At 39.9% G+C, this 22,184-nt stretch overlaps 1 protein-coding gene across 2 annotated transcripts; it reads right to left on the bottom strand.

The window, feature by feature from the left end:
• Window positions 1-1,695: 1,695 nt before the first annotated feature.
• On the bottom strand, window positions 1,696-8,959 carry LOC109061429 (protocadherin-18-like). 2 transcript variants are annotated; one of them, XM_042716787.1, is made up of 4 exons: window positions 5,986-8,959; window positions 5,650-5,738; window positions 4,627-4,796; window positions 1,696-2,987 (listed from the first exon to the last, which is right to left on the bottom strand). In XM_042716787.1, exons 1-4 carry the CDS (start codon window positions 8,473-8,475, stop codon window positions 2,332-2,334), a joined length of 3,405 nt encoding a protein of 1,134 aa, XP_042572721.1. In that variant the 5' UTR covers window positions 8,476-8,959; the 3' UTR covers window positions 1,696-2,331. The 2 variants fall into 2 exon arrangements, with proteins under 2 accessions (XP_042572721.1, XP_042572722.1); XM_042716788.1 differs by having other exon boundaries at window positions 5,650-5,705.
• Window positions 8,960-22,184: the final 13,225 nt, after the last annotated feature.

Raw genomic sequence — 22,184 nt, 5'->3', positions numbered from 1 at the left:
GTAAGCAAACCACTGGACTTCGGGAGCTTCATGGCTCAGTGTTGGGCCCACTTCATTTCCCAATATATGCTATTTAAGTAGTGGGTGTAATATATTATAAGAAATGCATGTTAAGCATTAAGATTTTTTTTTTTTTTTTTATAAATAACAAGAGATTTAACTTCACATGTTAAATATGATTTTATCCATGTAATGGCAAAGCTGAATTTTCAACAGCCATTAGGCTACTTCAGTCTTCAGTGTAATATAATCTTTCTGAAATCCAGTCCAGTCCAGTCAAGTTCTGTCATCAGCTTTACCACAGAGTTACTCAGCAGGAAAACAGGAACCTCACACCACAGGTGATGCTCAGCAGAGAGGAAGCGAATTAAACTGACCCTGAGGTGAATTAACACCCCCGCTGCACACAGGAACCCATCTTAGCCTAAATGAATAGGGTGGTGCTTACTGGCTGCAGTATTCTTTCCTGATGATTAGTTATCGTCAGTGTTGCCGACACTTTTATGCAAAGCAATTTACTAATTGTAGGGAGCATGTTGAGGTTAACTGCCCTGCACTTACAATTATCACGTTTAAAGCGTGGTTTATGGTCAAAAGTATTAGGAAGAAGAACTCCAGATCAAGGTCGTACAGTCAAAGCAGCTTCCACCACATGAGATTTCTGTATTCAAAGTTCTTCAGAGTGCCCAACGTTTACACCATACAATTACACTAACATGCATACTGAAAGAGGTGATTGTGTGAGAATAGAGCCTGCTCGCCACTTGCTGCAAAGAATAATAAAGTAAAATCAATGTTGAGCGAGTGTGTGTGTGGATAATGGCCGCTCTATGCTGTGGTCTGGCTAGCATAGATGATTCCACACTGCATCACATCGACTGGCTGCACTCCAGATTACTAATCCTGAACAGCTGCCTGCTGTTAAATTATACACATCGACAGGTGTTAACCACACATACACACAAAACACAAGAACACACATTTATAAGCATGCATACATAGACCCACACACATGCATATGTTAGGATATTACATATTGATCTTTGTATGAAAGATTCAGTGGTCTGTGTCATTTAATACGTGTGTATGAAGTAATCAGACACCACTGATAACAACATTTGTGGGGCATGGCTTTTTTATATGTAAAGCCGTAATCTTTCTACGAGCTAATTACTCAGGGTTATAGCTAATTACAAGGAGTTATGGCTGGGTAACCAGGGCAGAATTACACCCTTTCTGGGTTTGCAAAGACAACAAAATGAGGCTTGATTCATCAAAAATATAATCAGAAAGTTATTGCTAAATAAAACGTGTTCTTTAATAAAGTGATTAATCAGATTTGTGTGAAAAAAAGGATTTGATTAGCACTCCTCCTGATGGACAAGCCAGGTATGTTTTTTTTTTCTTTTTTCTGTGGCTGCAATACCTGCTCTGCTCAAACGGGGGAGCTCTGAGTGAAAGCAGGAGTGGCAGAGGTCCATGAAAACAGATACCTGTTTGTTACAAGAATCACTGGTTAGATTCTGGAGAGAGTTGATCGATTCTGTCTGCCTCATTTTTAAAAAGTTCCAAGGCTAACGTTAGATGATGCTTTCATAATGAAAGCTTATGAATGCGGATTTGCCAAAGGGTAAACATAATTACAACTAAGACCAATAGATTTGCTGAATAAATAATGAATGAAAACAGAGAGTGTTAAAGCTTTTTCTAAATGTATGTTTTTATTGCAACATTACTGTAAAATTGTAACAGAAAGGTCTGCTGACAAAGAGAAAAATCCTTATAAGGTCCCAATAAATTTTCCAGTCATGGATAAACCAGGGAAAGGGAACCGTTCTGGTAAGGGTATTTTGGTGTTCACAATAATGATAACAGAGAACTGGACCATCAACAATAGTTTGTATACACTGTGAAATCTGTATCGATTAAAACATCCTTTCGCACACTCACACACGCTCAAACACACATTAAACATTTTCAAGTATACAAACAAATCTTGGTTTAATTTTAGAGACATGCAATGAAATACTGTATAAAAATAGACATTTGTATTGCTTTCTGTACAAACACATATATACACATATATAAATACGGAGTAAAAAAAAAAAATTAAAGGTGTTTACAATCACGTTGTGTTCACTTTTGTACGAAAAGACCAAAAAGTCATACCAAGTAAACAATATTAACCGAAATGCTTCCACATGCGACTCAATCAAGGCTACAGCGCTGAACTGTCTCCCTGTCTCCTCCTTTATATGATTAGTTCACTCTACGAAAATAGAGCGAACGAAAAAGAAAGAGACAGGGAAATGTTCTTTAACAGATTGTTGTTTAGCTCTGGCGTACGTCCTGAAGCAATTTGTTAATTTCGGCAACCAGTTCGCTAGCGTCGACAACTTCGTGTCTCGTGTCATTGCGTTTTCCCTGCCGCTGGCTGAGCACACTCTCTAAGTCGTCCTCTTCATAGTTCTCTGGGATCTCCTCCATCGCCGGAAGCCATTTTAAATGTGCCTGTGATGCTGCGTGATTGGTCGAGCTGTGTCCACTCGTCACGGCACTACCGGGATTTTGAAAGTGAGTATTGGCCGCCCAAACAGCAACACCCTGCGGGTAGGCGGGGCCTGTAGATGAAGCCTTACCCGGCAAGAAACCCTTTCTAATCTCCATGCCGATGGAGGAAGTGGGAGGAACAGTGCATCCTTCGATTTCATTGACCTCAGCGTAAGAAGGTGGCAGGAGACGTTGGAAGACGTTGTTCATTTCTGACAGCAGCGAACTGCTGCATTCCTCCTCGTTGTCCTTTCCGAAGGTAGAAAAGCTCTTCTTAGCTGAGTCGACTGACTGTTGGTCCTCCTCGAGGACCTGAGGCCTGCTCTCTTCTCCAGGGATGTACATGTTCGCACGGTAATCTGAAGACGCCTGAGATGGCATCCAGCACTGGTCAGAGTGACCCAACACACGGCACTCCTCCGTACACAATTTCATGACTGCAGAAAGAAAGACAGACAGACACTGAGTTAGTGAGTTTTAGGAGTAAAGAAGAGCGAAATCAATCCAACTTGAATTGTAAACATCAGAACTATTATTTTAAACTGTTTTGTAATATTTATCATGGATAGACAAAAAGTTAAATGGAAAGAAAAATGGAGAATTTTGCTTAATTCTTATGTTTTTGTCTTCTTTTTTTTTTCTGAGAAAATCACTCCAAAGATCTCACATGTGTGAGATTAAAGGTTCTAATATGGGCTTTTCACATAACTTTTTTCTTAATATGAAGATCATTTTCATAATCAGAAGAACCCTTTTCCACTATAAAGAGCCTTGTGTGCATTAAAGGGGCTCTGTGAATGTTAAAGGTTCTTCATGAATGCCAATATAGAACCTTTAGTGTAGTATTTCTGAAGAGATCTTTACAATGTCTCAGTTACAATTTTCTGTTAATCAAAAGAGATTTCCATATTAAATCCAACATTTCTCCTTTACTTCTTCCAAGACCATATTATCTACTATACTTCTCACCCACTGTCTAAATTGTATCTACTTTTATTACTAGACATTTTAAGAGAAACCTCAGAGACAAATTTGATACTGTACTTAAATTAACCATAAATCTCCTGAGCTATGAAAGAGCAACTTCTAAGCAATTACATTTTCTCTGGGCATGTGAAAAATGGCAGAAAGGAAAGTGAGGAAAACAAAGGGATGAAAGAGAGTAGGAAAACAAAGAGAGTTGATAAGGTTAGGAAGTTAGAGAAAGGATTTCAGAGGTGGGTGGGTGAGTTGGGGAGGCAGCTTGAGAAGCTGAGGAGATTGAGAGTTTGTCATTCTTCCATTCCAGCTTCTCTTGTGCAGGCTGACATCCTTTGTTAAGCTGGATTATTATTCATTACTTTGGCAATGCCGCCTTATACGAATCAGATATAACTGAATTTGAATATTAGAGACAATGCAGCGAGGGAATAAAAATGGAGAGGACAAACTGGAATTGGGATGGAGGAACAAGCAACTGAGCGAAAATTACAATAAACCGCTTTGGTGAGTAAAGGGTGAAACTCTAATCGATGCACACAGGTTGCTTCTTTCTCTCTATGAAAGAGGAAGAGCAGGGCTGAAATAGCGGCCCTCTGGGGAGAGAAAAGAGAGTGTGTGCGTGCAGAAAGGGGGGTTTAACTGCATTGTGAAAGCAATTACGGTGAATTTTCCTCAGTTCAGATTTTGAAAGCATAGGGCTGTCACTCAGAGAAGAGAATGAATACAGGGAAATAACACTCCAGTCCACGCATCCACACATGCACATGCACATACACTGTCTTAAGCTATAAACCAGATTGACACTGCCAAAGGTAGTGGTTACAAAAATAACATGATTTCAACCAAGAACCCGATCATTTTAAACGCTTTTTCCTTAATTTTCACATACATATTGAGTATAAAAGCATAGTGCAGGTCATTTAATTTAAACCCGCACCTGTTCACAATGTAATAAAAGTAAGTCACTGTAGACGGGGTGTTAAATGCCATCAGAAACGCAGTGTGGTCTATATAATCAAGCTGATGAATGTCATAATTCAGGGTGATAAAAAGGTGAGAACCCACATGAGAGACCAGTCAGACTTCCTTTCTCACCTGGGTGGAGACGGTGGTGTCCGTCGCTGTGGAAGAGGTCTCCGAAGCCGTCGCCTAGCAACCGGTCGATGGGCGAATCACGGCCCATCTCGCAGTCGCTGTCGCCCGCATCACTGTCGCCACGCCCACTGTCTTTTAGACTGAACTTATCCATGTCCTGGAGGGCGTACCTGCACACACATTCACATAAACACAGTTACAGGTTTATCATGATGCTATTGAGTATGCAGTATAAAATATAGGCTAATTATTAAAAACGATATACAACATTCAAGTTACATCAACCACCAAACTACAAAAAGCCTCCATTTAAAATTGATTTGTCAGAGAAATCAAACATACAGTATGACACAATAAGAGTGGCATTATATGTTTGATTGCATTAAACTAAATGCATCTCTATGCACTGTATACAGTCTATGAACATGCATATGCAAAGCAAGCAAGCATATGCCCCACCCATCATTTTAACTTGCACAGACTATATCTACTTTATTTAACAATCATATAAACAGATCTATTCAGTGATGTCTCTTTGGCACCATGCATTTATCTCACACCCAAAATGTCTCTTAAATATTTTGATTCACATCATCAGAGGCATGCAGGACAAAAAAGTGCAACTATCTAAAACTAGCATGTTTTTAAATCACCAAATTGACACTGAAATGCATCATTGTATGGAACAATGGTTTCAACAATATGCACGGAGTAAAATGACATGATCCAAGAACAAAACGCAGATGAGAAGAAAGAAAAAAAAGCACAGAAAGCAAGCTATGACCTCATGTGAGGAGCAGTCCAATCAGGATCTGCGAACGTGGGTGACCACGGCAACAGGGAAGTTCTGTCCTATTCTACCACAAACATTTTAGAATACCTATCATCCAATCCGATCGAACCAGCAGCACACAACAGGTTGAGTATCACTACCCATCTACTCTACCATACTATTTAGAGCACATCATGCCCAAATATGGAATTGGAGCTGGGAGCGTAGTATTTGTTTGTTTGTAAGTTTACCTGTAGCTGCGAGAGTATTTGTTCCCTCTGAAGCTGGGCCGCGGCTGATACTGACCCTGATGGAGTATTGAGAGGAGCTGTGAGACTTGCTATAGCAAAAACAGATGACATAAATAAAAATAAATACTGATGGAACACGACACTCGTTCACACACGCACACACACGAATGAAAAAAATGAAAACTGTTAGTGCGAGAACAACACACGTGATGACGTGAATGTTATGTTGACATTGGTGAATGAAAAGATGAGTATAAACATGGACAGAGAATTCACAAGGTCTTTATGAAGATTAGCATCAATTACACTGTTTGAATATGCAAGTTTTGCTTTTACCTCCACAGGGGGCGTGGCATGTGTCATTTCCAGGGCGAAGTTCTCAGGAATGTGATTGGAGGAAATAGTGACCAAGCTGTTCAGTGATTGGCGGCTGTGTTGGCTCTGCCGGCTGCCCATGTGGGCCCGTTCAGGTCCGGGCGAGGAGGTTGGTGAGCGATGGTGTGCACGGATTGGAAGAGTCCCATTGACGGTGGGCATCAGGGTGATGTCACCCTTATGGATCTGACGTGATGGTTTTTTAGGGTGCTGTTGATAAGTTGACTCAGCCACCCTGCAGTTGTATGAGCGAGTGTCCTTCTTTTCGCGTGAGCAGCGAAGGGCAAAGGCCACCATAATGAGGAGCAGAATGGCACAGATCGCCCCAAGGGAGATGATGATAATCATGGACACATCTAGAGGGCCGTCTCCGGTTCCTCCACCTGTCAGATGGGGATTCATGTGGTTTTCAATGTTTTCATAAAGTGAAAGTCTCAGTAGGGCTCTGGCGCTGAGGGGTTGAGCACCATGGTCCTGCACAAGTACGGTCAGCTCCACGTGATCCTGTGGGACATCCTGCATGCTGACGTTGGTTCGAATTTCACATGTCTTAGCATCCATGGCGAAGTAACCTGCCTCGTTGCCCCCTACTACAGAACATGACAGGTCACCATTGGTGCCAGCATCACGGTCTATCGCACGGACTACAGTTACAACGTCACCGATCTCTGCATATTTGGATACTGGAACATCAGCTGTGTGGTTCCACAGCTGAGGCATCATGATGACCGGTCTGTTGTCATTCTCATCCAAGATGGTAAAGACAACGGTCACATTACTACACAGCGGAAGACTTCCAGAATCCCGGGCCTGGACTAAGAATGAGATCTGACTCACGTCTTCACGATCAAAAGTACGTAGCGCATAAATGTCTCCATTAGAGGGGTCGATAGTTACATATGTGGAGATGGAGCTCCCATGGACTGTACTTTCAAGTATAGAGTAACTCACTTGACCATTCGGGCCCAGGTCTGGATCTGAAGCCCTCACAGATGATAGATACGCTCCTGGTGAGTTGTTCTCCACCTTGGAAATCTCATACCTGCTCTTCTCAAACTTTGGCACATTGTCATTCTCATCCTGGACCTGCACAGTGAAGTGTTTGATGGTTGATAGACTTGGAGAGCCTTTGTCTTCAGCTATAACAGTCAAGCTGTACTCAGACCTCTTCTCTCGGTCCAGAGTGACATTTGTAAGGATCATGTAGTTCTTTTCATATGTTTTTTGCAGCCTGAAATGACCCTGGCCATGGAGACGGCACTCCACCTCTCCATTCAACCCAGAGTCCAGGTCATCTACCCTCACCAGAGCCACAAATGTATCTATAGGAGCAGTCTCTGATATATAAGCTATCTCCTCATTCCCAGTGGACATCAAATTGATGCTAATGTCAGGTTTGTTGTCATTCACGTCCACCACTTTTATTATGACTTTACAGTGTGCTGGCATTGAGTTAGGGCCCATGTCTTGAGCTTGAACATCTATGTCATACGAATTTGTGCTTTCAAAGTCAACTTTCCTCATTAGTGTCAAATGACCATTATCAGAATTAATCTTAAAAGTCTCTAGAATTTTAGGTGACACGTGACTGCTAAAAGAATATACAATTTTACCATTGGTCCCTTCATCTGGGTCAGTGGCATTCAGATCAATAAGCAAACCACCTAAAGGGGAATTTTCAAGCAAGTTGATCACATAAGATGGCTTCTCAAACACCGGATTGTTGTCGTTCGAGTCAGCTATGCTGATTTTCAGGAGCGTTGTTCCAAATTTTAGGGGAACGCCCCTGTCTGAGGCGGTGAGTTGGAGTTCATAGCTCGCTCTCACCTCTCTATCCAGCTCTTTTAACACAACGAGCTCTGCGTACTTGGCGCCATCGGTTCTGGTTAGAATATCAATCATAAAGAAGTCAGACGGGGTCAGAGAGTATGTGTTCAGAGAGTTCTCTCCGACGTCTGGATCGGTGGCGCTGTCAAGGGGAATGCGCGTCCCCACGGCGGCGGTTTCGGAAATTTCTATGGGAATAACGGGGCGCGCGAACTGTGGCGCATTGTCGTTAATGTCCAAAATTTCCACTTCGATGTGGAACAGCTGTAGGTGCTCCGTGGGGAGGGTGAGGACGTCAAATTCGATAGTGCAGTTGAGATTTTTCTCACACAGTTTCTCGCGGTCAATTTTGGTCCTGATGCTGATCTCTCCATCCTGGTCGCGCACGGAGAGAAGAGACGCGCTGCCGCGCTGCATGGCTCTAAAGCGTAACGGAATCGTGCTCGGAAGTTTAGACAAAACATCAGCGACATCTTCTCGAAGTTTGGCGATTACTGTACCCACCTTCTGCTCTTCGTAAACTTGATATTTCAGAGTTTTAGCCGAGACGTACCGTGCCAATGTAACGAGCACAGCAAGTTTGAGTAAAGTGGCACAGAACACAGTGCCCTTGCTGGTATCCATGTTGGGTTCCGACAGGCACTGAAATAAACTCTCAAAATGATTGTCACTTCCTTTGTTGAGCTGTCTCAATCCTTTACATGCGTTGGTATGGTCTCAAAAACATCTCCAAATCCGAAAGAAAATCGTCTTCTCAAAAGGTTCCGACGTCAAAAACAGGTCTTGAAAAATGAACAGAGGGCAAGTGCTAAAAACAAACAATGTCATTAAAAGCAAAGCGCAAATCCCTCTGTCACTAAGCAGAAATCTGTTGCGCGTATCAAGAGACTGGAAGCGCAACCTCCGTCTGGAGAACCTGTGCGCGCGCGTATCTGTCTCCCGCTGTCTGAAGACACTATTTGACTGACTAACCCAAAACAGCAAAGCCTCCTTTACAGCCACGGCTTCAGAGAAAACGCTTCTACTAAATCAAGGGCTGCCCCCTTCTCTCTGCGACTGACCATTCAACACAGAGCCACTACAGATCCCAATTAAATGAAGGGGAGAAAGGAAGTGGATAACTCCGCCCTTTAGGGTCTTTCTCTCCCCCTCTCTCTCCCTCTCCTGAACGCGCTTCAACAAAGGATGAGAGAGCAGAATTTAAGAATATCTTGATCTGAACTTTCCCTCTGGATGACTGTCAATCCAATTTATTCATTTAATATTCACCTTCCTATTTTATTTATTTTTTTATTTTTTTTAGGTTAAGCATCATAGAATTTATTTTTGGCAAATTTGTGCAGCTACTGAAAAGAAGTATTCGAAATATGGCCTCATTATGAATCTGTTTTGGGTAAGAACCGTTCTGTTTAAACATCTGTGACTAAGTATTTTGTAAACCCTTAATATATAAAATAAATGTCAATATTTATAACATTCCTATACTTTTCTCATGTGAAATAGATAAGAAAGCTTACACATCCCTAAATTGTGTAAATTAACATCAAATATGATGCTGTGTAAAAATTAAGACACATGTACCATTTAGGGATCCCAAAATCATTACCCTGGAGAACCTATAGGCATCTTTAAAGGGAGAGGAACTTGCAAGATTCCTGCAAGAATTCCAAAAAATACTAATGTGATGTAAGAGATACCTTTTAAAAGTTGCCTAAATGTTCTCTAGAGGGTTCTGATAGTGTGGTAACCTAGAGAGCCTCAGAAAGTGTGGTGGATTGTAACACCAAATGAAAACATTGCCATTGAATATCATGCACAGAGGGCAGTGTGCTGCTCTGACATGGTCGCCGTGATTTTGCCAAGTAAGACATGTTCCCGGATCAACATCTTTTGATGATCCTGGATCAACATTATTGTCCAAAAAATATAGACTTAACCCAGTCCCCACCCCTAGACCTAACCCTACCCATAATTTATTCCTAAAATCAGTGGGAAATGATAGCTGATTAACAGGGTCTAGAAGGACCTAACCCTGATTGTAAGCTTAAAACAGATATTTCCTGAAAAGTTATATCTCAATTCTGATTGGTTGATTGTTGTACTTGGTAAAATCACGCTCACCACTCTGACATACAGTATAAACGGCTGTTGTGCTTGTGGGGTCCTGGGTTCAAGTCATGTCTTAGTCCTGTTCCATCTCTTGCTCCCTGCTATTTGCTTCTCCATCATCCCAAAATAAATAAGCAATTAAATAAATGAATAAAAACACAATCAAATAAAAATTGGAAGCACATAGAAGATCAAAATTCTAAATACATATATACAATATTTCTAATTGATTATGTAGATGAAAAGTTTGCGTGAATGCTATGTATGGATGTTGTGTATATCAAATTAAACAGGATGACCTGCTGATTCAGATACCAGTTCTTTAACATCCATTAACATTATCAAGACAGACATGAAATTCTACCTTCTTAACTCAGAATGATTTTTTCCCACATGAATCATACAACTTCTACATTAATCTCATGGAAGTGGTGCACATCTGTTTTCATAATTGGTTAAACTGGTGTTAAAACCCTCCTACAGTAGATGCTTACACTGTAACATCAGTTATACAGTAGGTCATTCGTTTTGGTGGACTGGACCAGTCTTTGCATCAGGTGTCGAATATGCTTCAAAAACTGCTTAAATGCCTTTCTTAAATCCTATTTAGTACCCTTGTTGGGGTTTGAGTATTCTCACGCGCTACCGACTCCTCATCTGCCATATACATTTAAGCTTAAGCTGTGTGTCGAATCACTTGTTCTGATGAATGAGTGAAAAACTCGCTCACGCACACAAACAGCCCTGCTCACGTGAATAATGCAGTTTTTACATCGTGTGCATGTCTTTTGGTATGGTTCCAGCAAAATGTATTAACCTAACATCCATGTAAGCGCTTAAAAATGTGCACAGTCTGGACTGGGTCGTCTGGACCAGGTCATTTGCATTTGTGCATGGGTCACGGTTCCTCTTTAAGAGAAAGCTTTCTCCGAGTCTAAACTAGAGAGGGAAATTAGTTCAGTTTGAAAGTGTAAAAACGGGGACAATTCAATTGCTCTATCACGCTCACGGGCAAACGGATGAATAAAATACATTAAATGGCCTATTTCCTGACTCTCACTCAAATTCCCATGGTGATATGTTAACCCGTGGAAATGTAGCCAACCGTATCAAACCCACAGAAGTTGGGCTTGGATTAATAAAAAGCCCTTTGGCGACAGATTTGACACAAATGCTGCTCCTCTTTTCCCAAGTCTAGAGTTCCTTGTGCTTTAACAAACCAAGAGGGCCCATACTGAGACACTGGGGTATTCTAGCGACTGTTTGGGAAAGTGATTACCGGGAAATTTCAGCGTTACCAGAAGGCGCACGTTTGACCCCGTTGCTTTCTTTTGTTTAGTTTATTCTTTTCATAAGACACCGTGTTTGCGAATCGTCTGCGTTTCGCCTGGCCAATTTTAGCAGGGCGACTTTAACCAGGTTTGATACGGCCGAGCGCTCTCTTTGGCTCCGAAGCCTTAATGCAATTACCTCTGCTCTAATCACATTGCCTGAACAAAGACGTCAAAGTCTTTGCTGAATTTCGGGGGTTCTGGAATGCCCGCAGTGTTGCATGAAAAATCACACAGTCTAAAAGAAGTGCGATAAGTAAAAACAGATGCACAAGCTAATGCACTTAGACACGGTTTGGCTTAAAAAAAGCGAGAGAGAGAAAAAAAAGCCTCATATGACAGAACCTATTTAAACTCGCGAACAATGCGATAATGAAACTAATACATTTAAGTGAAAACCAACTTGTGAGACAGGTGCAACACTTACAATTTTTAGCTTTCAAAAAATAATGTATATTAATGACTCAATTGGCATAATGAACAAGTCAACAAGCAAAGAACATCTGCATTTTTGCTGCTAGTACAACTTTACGACACCATACGGGGCCACCATCCCTCGCATGTGCCATAAAACTAGGCCACGGATTCAACTTTTGTCATTGATATCCTATCCTTCCCCAGCCAAACAATGGCCGGAGCAGGTGGAACGCAAGCCAAATGATGTTGGCTTCCAAACTAACGCACAAACTTTGCTTTTAGTGTCGCTGGAATGCACGTGAACGAACGCGCGCTGCCGTTGTAAAGGCACGCGAGCATCTGTCGCCTCGTCTGTCTCATTATCCTTCATTCGATTAGTGCTTTCTCCTTCAAGGCGGGCTGCGCCTTCTCGCTTTCTCAATAGACCCGGTCACAAAGGTCTCTGACAATGTACATTGTTATTCATACCAGGCCAAAGAGCAAACTTAGTCCTCTCCCCCTGGTTGGAATGGACTTTTACTGCTTTATGAGTCGTTGAGCGGGATAACAAGACTCAAGAGTCTGTTGGTTCGCGTGATGCATGTAATGCGAATTCTTAAAAACACCATATTGAGCTTCATGTCGCGGTGAGGGGGACAAATTTATTGCTGTTCTTTAACGGTAGCCCACTATGGTAATCCAGCCTTGCTATAAAACCACAAGTTTGTGTATGTACTAGCTAATTTGTAGAAATGATATGACAGCTGCACTCAAGGGCTACCCTCAGCTACAGTGTTGCTAATGTTGCCAGTGAGAGTTTATGCTTACATTGCAGAGAGAGCTTAATATTGTCCATTAATATTTGACTGAAATCAAAGTTTGCATTTTGTATGAATGAAAAGCCTTGCGAAGATATTTGAATGAGTTCCCAAGTCAAAAATCCGTAAGTAAAGCGATAAGGATCCCCGCTGACAATCTATCTTTGTTCCTGGAATTAAACTTAAAGTATCCTAATATGCTCAAATAAGACCCTATTGTATAAAATGAAATAGCCACAGGATTTTTTTTGTTTTGTTTGTTTTGTTATATACTGTGAAATCTTTATCAGAACTTATCAGAACTTGTTTTAGAACAATCTCCTGCTGCTATACAGTTGAAAGATATTATATCCGGAACTAAGACCACATCCAAACACCCCCCACCCCCCCCACAAACAAACACACTTTATTATTATATTATGAATGCTTTATACATACACAATAAAGCACAACCTTAAAGTGCTATATATAAATAAATGGTAATTTTATTCCATTAATAATCCTAATAGTCCGACTGAGAACCATGTGTTCTACATTAATTTTTCTTGTTTAATACTGTGCACTGCCACACAAAATGGTAGGGTACACTATGTCACCAAGGACAGATGCCTTAAAACTAAACCTTCAGGGGACTAATACTGTATACCCTTAAGGTAGGCTACTACTGTACATCCCTTTAGGGGTAGAGGTTGAAATGTGTATCTTTTGAGGGTACTGTTCAGTGACAAGCCGCCGCTGTACCATTTGAAGATGTCTAATTTCTCACAGAGTGCTATCTTGGAATCTGTTAGTGTTTTTTTTAGGATTGAGTCCATATATTGCATCTAATAAAAATTCCAATGGAATTAATTTAAGATTTTGTTGCATACTTCATTAAAAAAGTATGTTTCTTCTCTGTTCTTGGAGAAATAGGTTACTCTTAATCCTGATTTTTGTTTTTTTTAAACTAATAGTCAATGTCATGTACCTCCCTAAAGCCATCCACACACATACTCTCACACTGGCAATGAGTAATACCAATCTCTCAGCCCAAGTTCAAGCACCGTCACCCAGGACAAATCACTCTGACACTGATGTCTGCTGAGGTGGCTCCTTCTGACGAGTGAGAGAATAAGAAAGAGAGAAGGAAAGAGAAATGAAACATAGACAGAAATAGTTTAGTTATTAAGACAACAAGGAATGGTACACTCATAAATGCAAATTCTGCCATTATCTACTCTGCTTAATTTTGTTTTACTGTTATATATAAAGAATATCCACACACATACACGTATGTATATATATATTCTATAAAAGCATCATAAAAGGCAGTCATCAAAATTCTGATTCCAAAACCATGTTACTGCCATTCTTTTACACAAAACATATTTTTCATTTTATTCCCCCAAATTTTCATTTTTGGATGACAATTCCTTAGCAAGTATATATAAAAAAATAAAAATAAAAAAGTGCAATTATTGCTGAACATGATGCGCAGTTCCTGAATCCCTGACTGGACTCCATTCTTAATGCCTGACAGCTCATTTTTGGAGCAGCGATCACCATGGAAACAAATCAGACAACCATATATGGGATACACATTGATGGAGTTGTTGCAGTAATGTTTTAATGAAGGTATCAGAATGCAGATGGTATTGGTGCCAACATGTGCAGCAGCAGTTGTAAATGGGTCAGTGCCAGAGCTTGGCAGGAAGATGAGCTAAGTAGAAAAAAAAAAAAAAAAACTGTGTTTTATTTAGAAAATGTATTCCTAATTGTTTCATTCTTGACACAAATTTCAGTGGACAATCCCTTAGTTAGAAACACCTCCAAATAAAGCTATGTTTTCTCAGGACTGTGTCAATATATAAAGTAATACAAATTTTACAGGCGTGTTAATGGCAGTGGAGGCCTTTCTAAAGGTTTAGGTCTCAGAAGACTGTCATGTTACATGATTGGAAAAATGTTCTGCTTTTAACAGTCTTTTAAACAAATGAACCACAGTTCTCTTAGGTTTGTAACGTCTGATGACTGTCTGTCTTTCATTACTGCTTTTATTCCTTTGGGGAGATGTGAGCGGCCAAAAACGTGAGTTTTAAAACAACAGCACATGCTAGCCGAAGGCGTTCCAGCAGAGGTAGTTAAACAGTGGGGGCCGTACTCTTCTGTGTTTCTAGTGTGAGCAAAGGTTCCTGGGTTACATGTATCAGGCGGGCTGTGTATGCTGTAGTTTGTTAGAGGCCAGATTTACAGCTGTGGGTAAAGGAATGGAGAACAGCTCGGCAGTGGAGAAGTGAGGCTCCTACGGGTAAATTTGGTTTAGAGGTCCCTAGGTGGCTTGGACAAGAGACAGAGACTTTATCATCCAGCTGCTACACACCTAACATGTTTCTGTTTTTAGATCATGTCCATGTGTGGGCTTTGCAGTGTGTGTGAGAGACAGCATATTTAATTTACATTAAGTAAAATGAGACTGTGAGGGATAGAAGTACAGTCCGCTCAATATTTTATAAAATCTTAAGGTCATAGGTCACGTTTGCTAAAAACAAACAAACAAACAAACAAAGAAAACAAACAAACAAACAAACAGCCTAGCTCATGAATATTAATGAAGCTGTTGTAACTGATTGGCTGAAAAGCCTCATATTTGTAATAAACAAATCCAAATCTATAATCCATAATAACACTTACTCAAGTGGGAAAGTGGAAGAGATTTGAAAACTGATACTTTTGAACATGTCATCATAGATACTGTACTATACATATACATATACAGCCTGTTTCACTAGGAATTCTGACATATTCCAAAAGTAAAATGAGCGAACATCATTTCATATTGACTCTAAGGGATTTGAGTCAACTGTAGAAACAGTACTTTAAAATGCTGATTAAAATAAATTATTCTCCCTCTCTTATAACCCTTTCCTCCAGATGTAGACATATGGACAACGTAGAAGCAGAAATAAAGCAGAAAAAATACAAATAAAAAAGAGACAGAGAACAGCATATTATCATTCAATTTTTTTTTTTTTTTTTTTTTTTTTTTTTTAGTGTAATTTGTAAAAATCTTAGTTTGAATCATTTGCATTAGTGGTTGATTGGTTGAGATATGCTTGGCACAGTTTCTTTTCATTAGCAAGATGTTTTTTTTTTTTTTTTCAATACTAACTAACTACACAGATAATCACCTGAGGCATTAAAACAAAACTGCATAATGAATCTCTTTTGAAATGTGCATCATACAGTAAACACAACCTTCAGGTCAAAAACGCTTTGCTGAAATACCGTGTACATGAAATTTCAATATATCATGAAAACAAAATCATCTGCAAAATAATATTACCATGACCCACAGAAAATTATCCCAACACATAATATCTTATAAACAAAAGTTGTATAATGAGCAACCTGCATCTGCCATGACCTCATTAACGTTTGAGAACATCAAACAATCTTTCACTCTGTAACTACAACAATTCTTAAAAGCAAAGAAACTGGAGAAACTGAATGTGTAATCCATCAAAACATTGATTATTTTTCATGTTTAGTAACATATGTGCCTCAGTGATAGTTCTCTTGGAAATACTGCACAAAATTGCAGCATGTCCAATGCAGATGTGGATAAAAATGGCAAGCACTGAAATGTGCATCATTTACATCAAAATGCTTGGCAGAGGAACATAAACAAATCCTAAGCAGCCAGAACGGCACAGTGAAAACATGCATGTGAGACCAGAGCAGCCCATGTGATGTTCTGCAGCTACTGAAGGGGCTTCACTTGAATCGCAGCTCTTAGATCAGGTCCAACTAAACGTTTTATTCTGAATCGCTATGAGCCTACTGCCAAACCTGATCCAAAGGCAACAATTTTGGGAAACAGGCATCTTTGATCTATTAAAACAAGCTCTCCCTCTTTTTGTCTCTTCTTCTGGGGTGGTATATGGATCTCTCCTCATCTCGTTATCCATGGTGAAAAGAGAACAGTGATCAGAGCGCCCTTCTGCTACATTGAGATTGGCATGCTAGATGTCAAATAACAAAAGGGATGAAAACAAAACATGGTGAGGAAGAAGAAGAATTCTCAAACAAGACTTTCACATATTTGAGGACCAAAAACCCTGAAAGGAAAAAGAAAGGAATAGTGTTAGTGTTAGATACTATTGAAGCAAAACTGCAAAATAACTGGCGCAAATAATTACAAGAACTATTTTGCTTCAAAACTGTATAATTAGATTATTTCATTAGACATCACATGGTGACTCAACACTATATGAAAAATGTTTAACACATGAATTTCAGCAAATGGCAAAAATGTGTGCAAAAGATTATAAGTAGCCTACAGAGTTAAGAGTAAGAGTTATAAGTAATAAGTAGAGCAAGTACAATTGTATACAATTTTCATGTTAAATAAATGCACATGGTTTGATGATTAAAAATTATTTTTGATTCTCAGTGAATTTGTCATATTCTTTACATCTTCTAAACGTTCTTTCATCATGTGATCCATTATTCAAAACTATCAAATGCAACATTTTTGGTAACTCTTTATTTTAAGGATCAGTTGTCATTATTAACTAGCTGTTTATTAGCATGCTTATTACTAGTACTGTATACTGACTGTTTATTAATGCTTATAAAGCACATATTAATGCCTTATTCTGCCTGACTGTATGTTAGATCCCTTAACCCTACCCCATACTTGAACTTAACAACTACCTTTCTAACTATTAATAAGCAGCAAATTAGCAGTTTACTGAGGGAAGACTCTTAATTAATAGAGAATATGTGTTCGCTATTCTAAAGTGTAACCAAATATTTCATAAACATCTATGATATATTTGTGATGTTTGCTAAATTGGCAAAGATACAGATTTACTTTAGGCTTTTATTTACATCTAAACAATAATCAACACATGCACAACACAGTTCACCGCATATGAAAGCTCAAACATGCATGATACACGAAAACCAGTGAGGTTTGTTCTAGTGTGCGACACGCAGAGCTTGTTTACCATGTGTGATTCACACTATATTAGGTGTTCATATGTGAATAAAAGCCTACATAAACTGCGTTCATCATCAAAAAGCGATCGTATCTCTTCACAAAACTTGGATTAAACAGCTTGTTTCACATGGATTCCTTTTATAGCACCTTTATGACCTTTTTGGATCTTTAAAGTTTTGGTTACCAGGACTTTTAATGGAGGGATAGAAACCTCTGGTTTTATTAAAAATATCATAACTTGTCATGAATCAAAGTCTTATGGGTGTGGAATGTCATTACAGTGAGTAAATGATGAGGGAATTTTTTTTTTTTTGGTGAACTATTTAGTTTTACTGCATACACCCAAAAATATGTTTGTAATGTTTATCACAACAGACCTGAAACTCATTTTTGGGTTGAAAATCACTGATGTAGCCTATCGTATGTAGCTTTGTGTCTGATGCATTTGTTTTGTCTATTATCTCACCATACCTGTAAAAGGTAAATATTATGTTTCTAAAGGCCTTAATAGTGCTCATATTCTCTCTCCCAGCTCTCGTTTGCACTGGCACACTTTCTCAACTGTACGTTTCCAATCAGTTTGGAACACACAGGGCTGGAGCTGATAAGATACAGGTGATAAGACTCCATTTTGTTATCTCCACCTCTCCCCCCACTTTCTCCTGCCCTATTTGCCCACACCGCCTTACTGATTGATGAATGGCAGCTAGCATGGCCAGATGCTAGCAGCTGATAGCGCTTCCATCACAGGCATGGCTGAACTCTCTCTACCTTGAGATGTTGCACTGAGATAGCATATGGAGATGTTGGGCTATGATAGAGCTTGTAGCCTCTATCATAGTTTCACTGAAACACAAATGCTAACAGATTTTAGCAGTCTGGGAGTATTAGCGTCACTGTTTTCTAACAGCCACTGATGAATTGGGGCAGAAGTGAGCTACTGTTAGCACTGGCATGGGCATGCTGATTTGAGCTCTCTCAAAACTAGAGTTTGTCATAATGCTGCATGCAATTGCAAGATATAAAGTTATACTGTAAACATACACTCAGACTAATGTTACTATTAAACTCTGTCTAATCGTTTAATAATGCAATTCTTTACATTAAAATGGACAGTAGATAATGAACTGTATACCAGCAGACAGACAGACAGACAGACAGACAGATAAGATGAATGGATGGATGGATAGATAGATAGATGATACAACAGTTCATTCCAGACAAATTAAATCTTAAAATAAAACAACAACAACAACAACAACAACAACAACAACAAAAAACTCTAATAACAAGTAAACAAATAAACGTATGAATAAATATTAAACGTAATTAGACATGGTGTGTCTGCTGGAAGGATCACATCTCCTCTGTGTCAGTGTGTTTGATGACCTCCAGGCTTTTGATCACGGCACACATACAAAATCCTTTCACAGGCCTGAGCGGAGACAGGAGAGGGACAGATAATAGCAGCTTTTTTCCTCTCATTTCTTTTCTCCTCCTCTGTGGGGGGTAAAGATCTTTCGGTCTAGCTTGTTGGAGTGCTGAGAGAGAGAGTGATTAGAGGAACCCGCCGTTAATTAAAGCGAAATAGAAAAGAAAGAGTGAAATTAAACCTGCTGCGATGAATACTCCATTAACTATGAAAAGTGAGTGAGGGGGGAGAAAGAGATAAAAAAAAGATGCCGTGAAACTGACAGTCAATTTTCACATCTAGAAGGGCTCTGTAAGCTGGTGATTTTTTTACCCAACTTGTGGAAAATCAAAGTTGCAAATTAGTCCTTAAGAACAGAAATAAGCTGTTCTCTGTGCAGAAGGGTTAATGCTGTGACAGAGTGATCTCAGGTTGCTGTTAATTCTTTCCCCCCCAATTACATCATTGTCTTGTATTGTGAGAACAAAATATGAAGCTCACATCATTAACTGCTGATCGTGCACTCAGTGTTATGCAAAAATTGACTGACAATGGACATCTTACTGGACATAAGCCTATATCTGTCTAAGGAATCTATTCATCCACCAATCCATAATATCCATACACCCATGTGTTAACAGTATCTACTCATCCATCAATTCATCCATCCATTGTATCATCCATCTACAGTATCTGTTCATCCACCCACCTATCTACAGTATCCATCCATCTGTCCACAGTATCCACTCATCCACCCATCTATCTACTGTATTGATCCATCCATCAGCAGTATCTATATATCCAACCATAGTATCATCCATCTACAGTATCCATCCATCCATCCATTGTATCTATCCAACTATCTGCCTACAGTATCTATACATCCAACAATCCATTTATGCATTTATCCATCCATCCATCCATCCATCCATCCATCCAAGTGACAAGTGACAAGTGACGTGACATTCAGCCAAGTATGGTGACCCATACTCAGAACTCGTGCTCTGCATTTAACCCATCCGAAGTGCACACACACAGAGCAGTGAACACACACACACACTGTGAACACACACCCAGAGCAGTGGGCAGCCATTTTATGCTGCGGCGCCCGGGGAGCAGTTGGGGGTTCAGTGCCTTGCTCAAGGGCACCTAAGTCATGGTATTGAAGGTGGAGAGAGAACTGTACATGCACTCCCCCCACCCACAATTCCTGCCGGCCCGAGACTCGAACTCACAACCCTTCGATTGGAAGTCCGACTCTCTAACCATTAGGCCATGACTTCCATCCATCCATCCATCCATCCATCCATCCATCCATCCTTCCATTCCTCCTTCCATCCATCCATCAATCCATCCATCCATCCATCCTTCCATCCATCCAGCCATCCAGCCATCCATCCAGCCACCCATCTGTCTACAGTATGTACTCATCCACCCACATATCTACAGTATCCATCCATCCATAGTATCATCCATCTATCCATCCATAGTATCCATCCATCCGCCCATCCATATCTATCATTCATCCATAGTATCGTCCATCTATTCATCTACAGTATCTATTAATCCAACCATATATTTACAGTATTCATTCATTCGTTCATTCATTCATCTACATCTATCTATTGTACCGATCAATACATGTACAACATCTATATATCCATCCATAGTATCATCTATCGACAATATCTTTTCATCCACCCATCCATCCATCCATCCATCCATCCATCCATAGTTTTTATCAATCCACCAGTCCACCTATCCATCTACAGTATCTGTTCATCCTTCTAATGATCTACAGTATCCATCCATCGACCGTATTCATCCACCCATCCATGCATCCATAGTATCTATCCATCTACCCATCCATCAATGTTCATTTTCAACTTTGACTTAAAGAAGTTTTAAATTATATTGAACTAGTAAAAACGTCTTAAATCTGATAGTGAGGTCAAATGAAATGATCACACATTTGACAGGAGTTGTCTACTGAGTTTCTTTCTTTCTAAAGATCAGGCTTTATCATGGTCCATTAACCTCAGAGCTACATTGCAAATATTGGGCATCATCTCTTTGACATCCAAACAAAACTCTTTTTCAAATATGCCTGCAGATCAGGTAAACGTTTGTTATGGTTAGACGGTATAAATGATTCATACGCTTACAGCTCAAGGAGAAATCCTTGATGATTTCATCCATTACAAGGACTATTTAAGGGAAACACACACACACACACACACACACACACACACACACACACACACACACACACACACACACACACACACACACACACACACACACACACACACACACACACACACACACACACAAACAAAACACAAAGACATTAATAGCCAGCCATGTACTAATTCTACTGGTGATCGGAAGCATTGTTTTACCTAAATATGTTGTTCTACCTAAATGGATTGTGCCATGTTTTTTTCTGAACATCACACGGATCTCATCAGCAGGGTTTGATCTCAGTGTAATGTTGTTTTCCATCTCTTTCTCTCTCTCTGCTCTGTCTCACAGCTACTTCCTCTTGCTTTCATCTGTGGTGCTGTCAGGAGACTGCTGCAATAGCTACATGTGTGTTGCATTTAGCACCCTCATTAACCACGCTTTTGTTTTGCAGCACCGTGTTCAGACTTTACACTTTGGAGAGAAACACAAAATAACAAGAGAAAGAAGGGGTGGGGGGAGCACAACACTCTTTGAGTGATTAAATCTTTTCTTACCTCTCAATTCACCGCCGACGGCTGAGCCAGAAATAAGAGATCGTACAGACATAGAGAGAGGAAGGAATATATGGAGAGTTGTAGCATGGTGCTGTTTGATCTGATGAGAGCTGATGGAAATGGGTCAGGATGGGTAGTCATATAGAGCTGTGTGTCTTTTTTGCCCTACGGTGTGTGAATGACCTGTTGGAGCTCAGTGCACAGGTTTCACACCCTTAGGGTGAGCACACACTCTTAATATCTGTCAGATGCAGTCAGATGCCCAGCCATGCAAGAAAGTGCACATGTATGTTTGTGTGAAACAGCAACATCACTATCATGTCATCATGAGAATACAACCTAGGGTAGTTAAGATATATAGGTTTCTTACTAATTTGCCTTATAGAACATACATACGGACTAATATGAGACGTGTAACATAAACATGATGCTGTTGTATTATATAAAGACCAATGGCAATGTACATAATCAATTGGAAACACAGATCTGCATCATTAGCTTGTAAATTATCAAAAATATGTTGTTACTAATGTAGAATTAGCT

This window comes from Cyprinus carpio, chromosome B1, assembly GCF_018340385.1.
Source record: "Cyprinus carpio isolate SPL01 chromosome B1, ASM1834038v1, whole genome shotgun sequence".
NCBI classification, from domain to species: domain Eukaryota; kingdom Metazoa; phylum Chordata; class Actinopteri; order Cypriniformes; family Cyprinidae; genus Cyprinus; species Cyprinus carpio.
The sequence above is the reverse complement of the archived record's forward strand: the minus strand, read 5'-3'. Positions and strand labels throughout refer to the sequence as shown.

What these genes read in the sequence shown, in the direction of transcription:
- LOC109061429 (XM_042716787.1), bottom strand. Translation starts at nt 8,475, where the DNA reads ATGGATACCAGCAAGGGCACTGTGTTCTGTGCCACTTTACTCAAACTT. An exon ending in ATGCCACGCCCCCTGTGGAG is followed by an intron (nt 5,739 to 5,985) that starts GTAAAAGCAAAA and finishes TTTTTGCTATAG; the next exon opens with CAAGTCTCACAGCTCCTCTC. An exon ending in AAATACTCTCGCAGCTACAG is followed by an intron (nt 4,797 to 5,649) that starts GTAAACTTACAA and finishes ATGTGTGTGCAG; the next exon opens with GTACGCCCTCCAGGACATGG.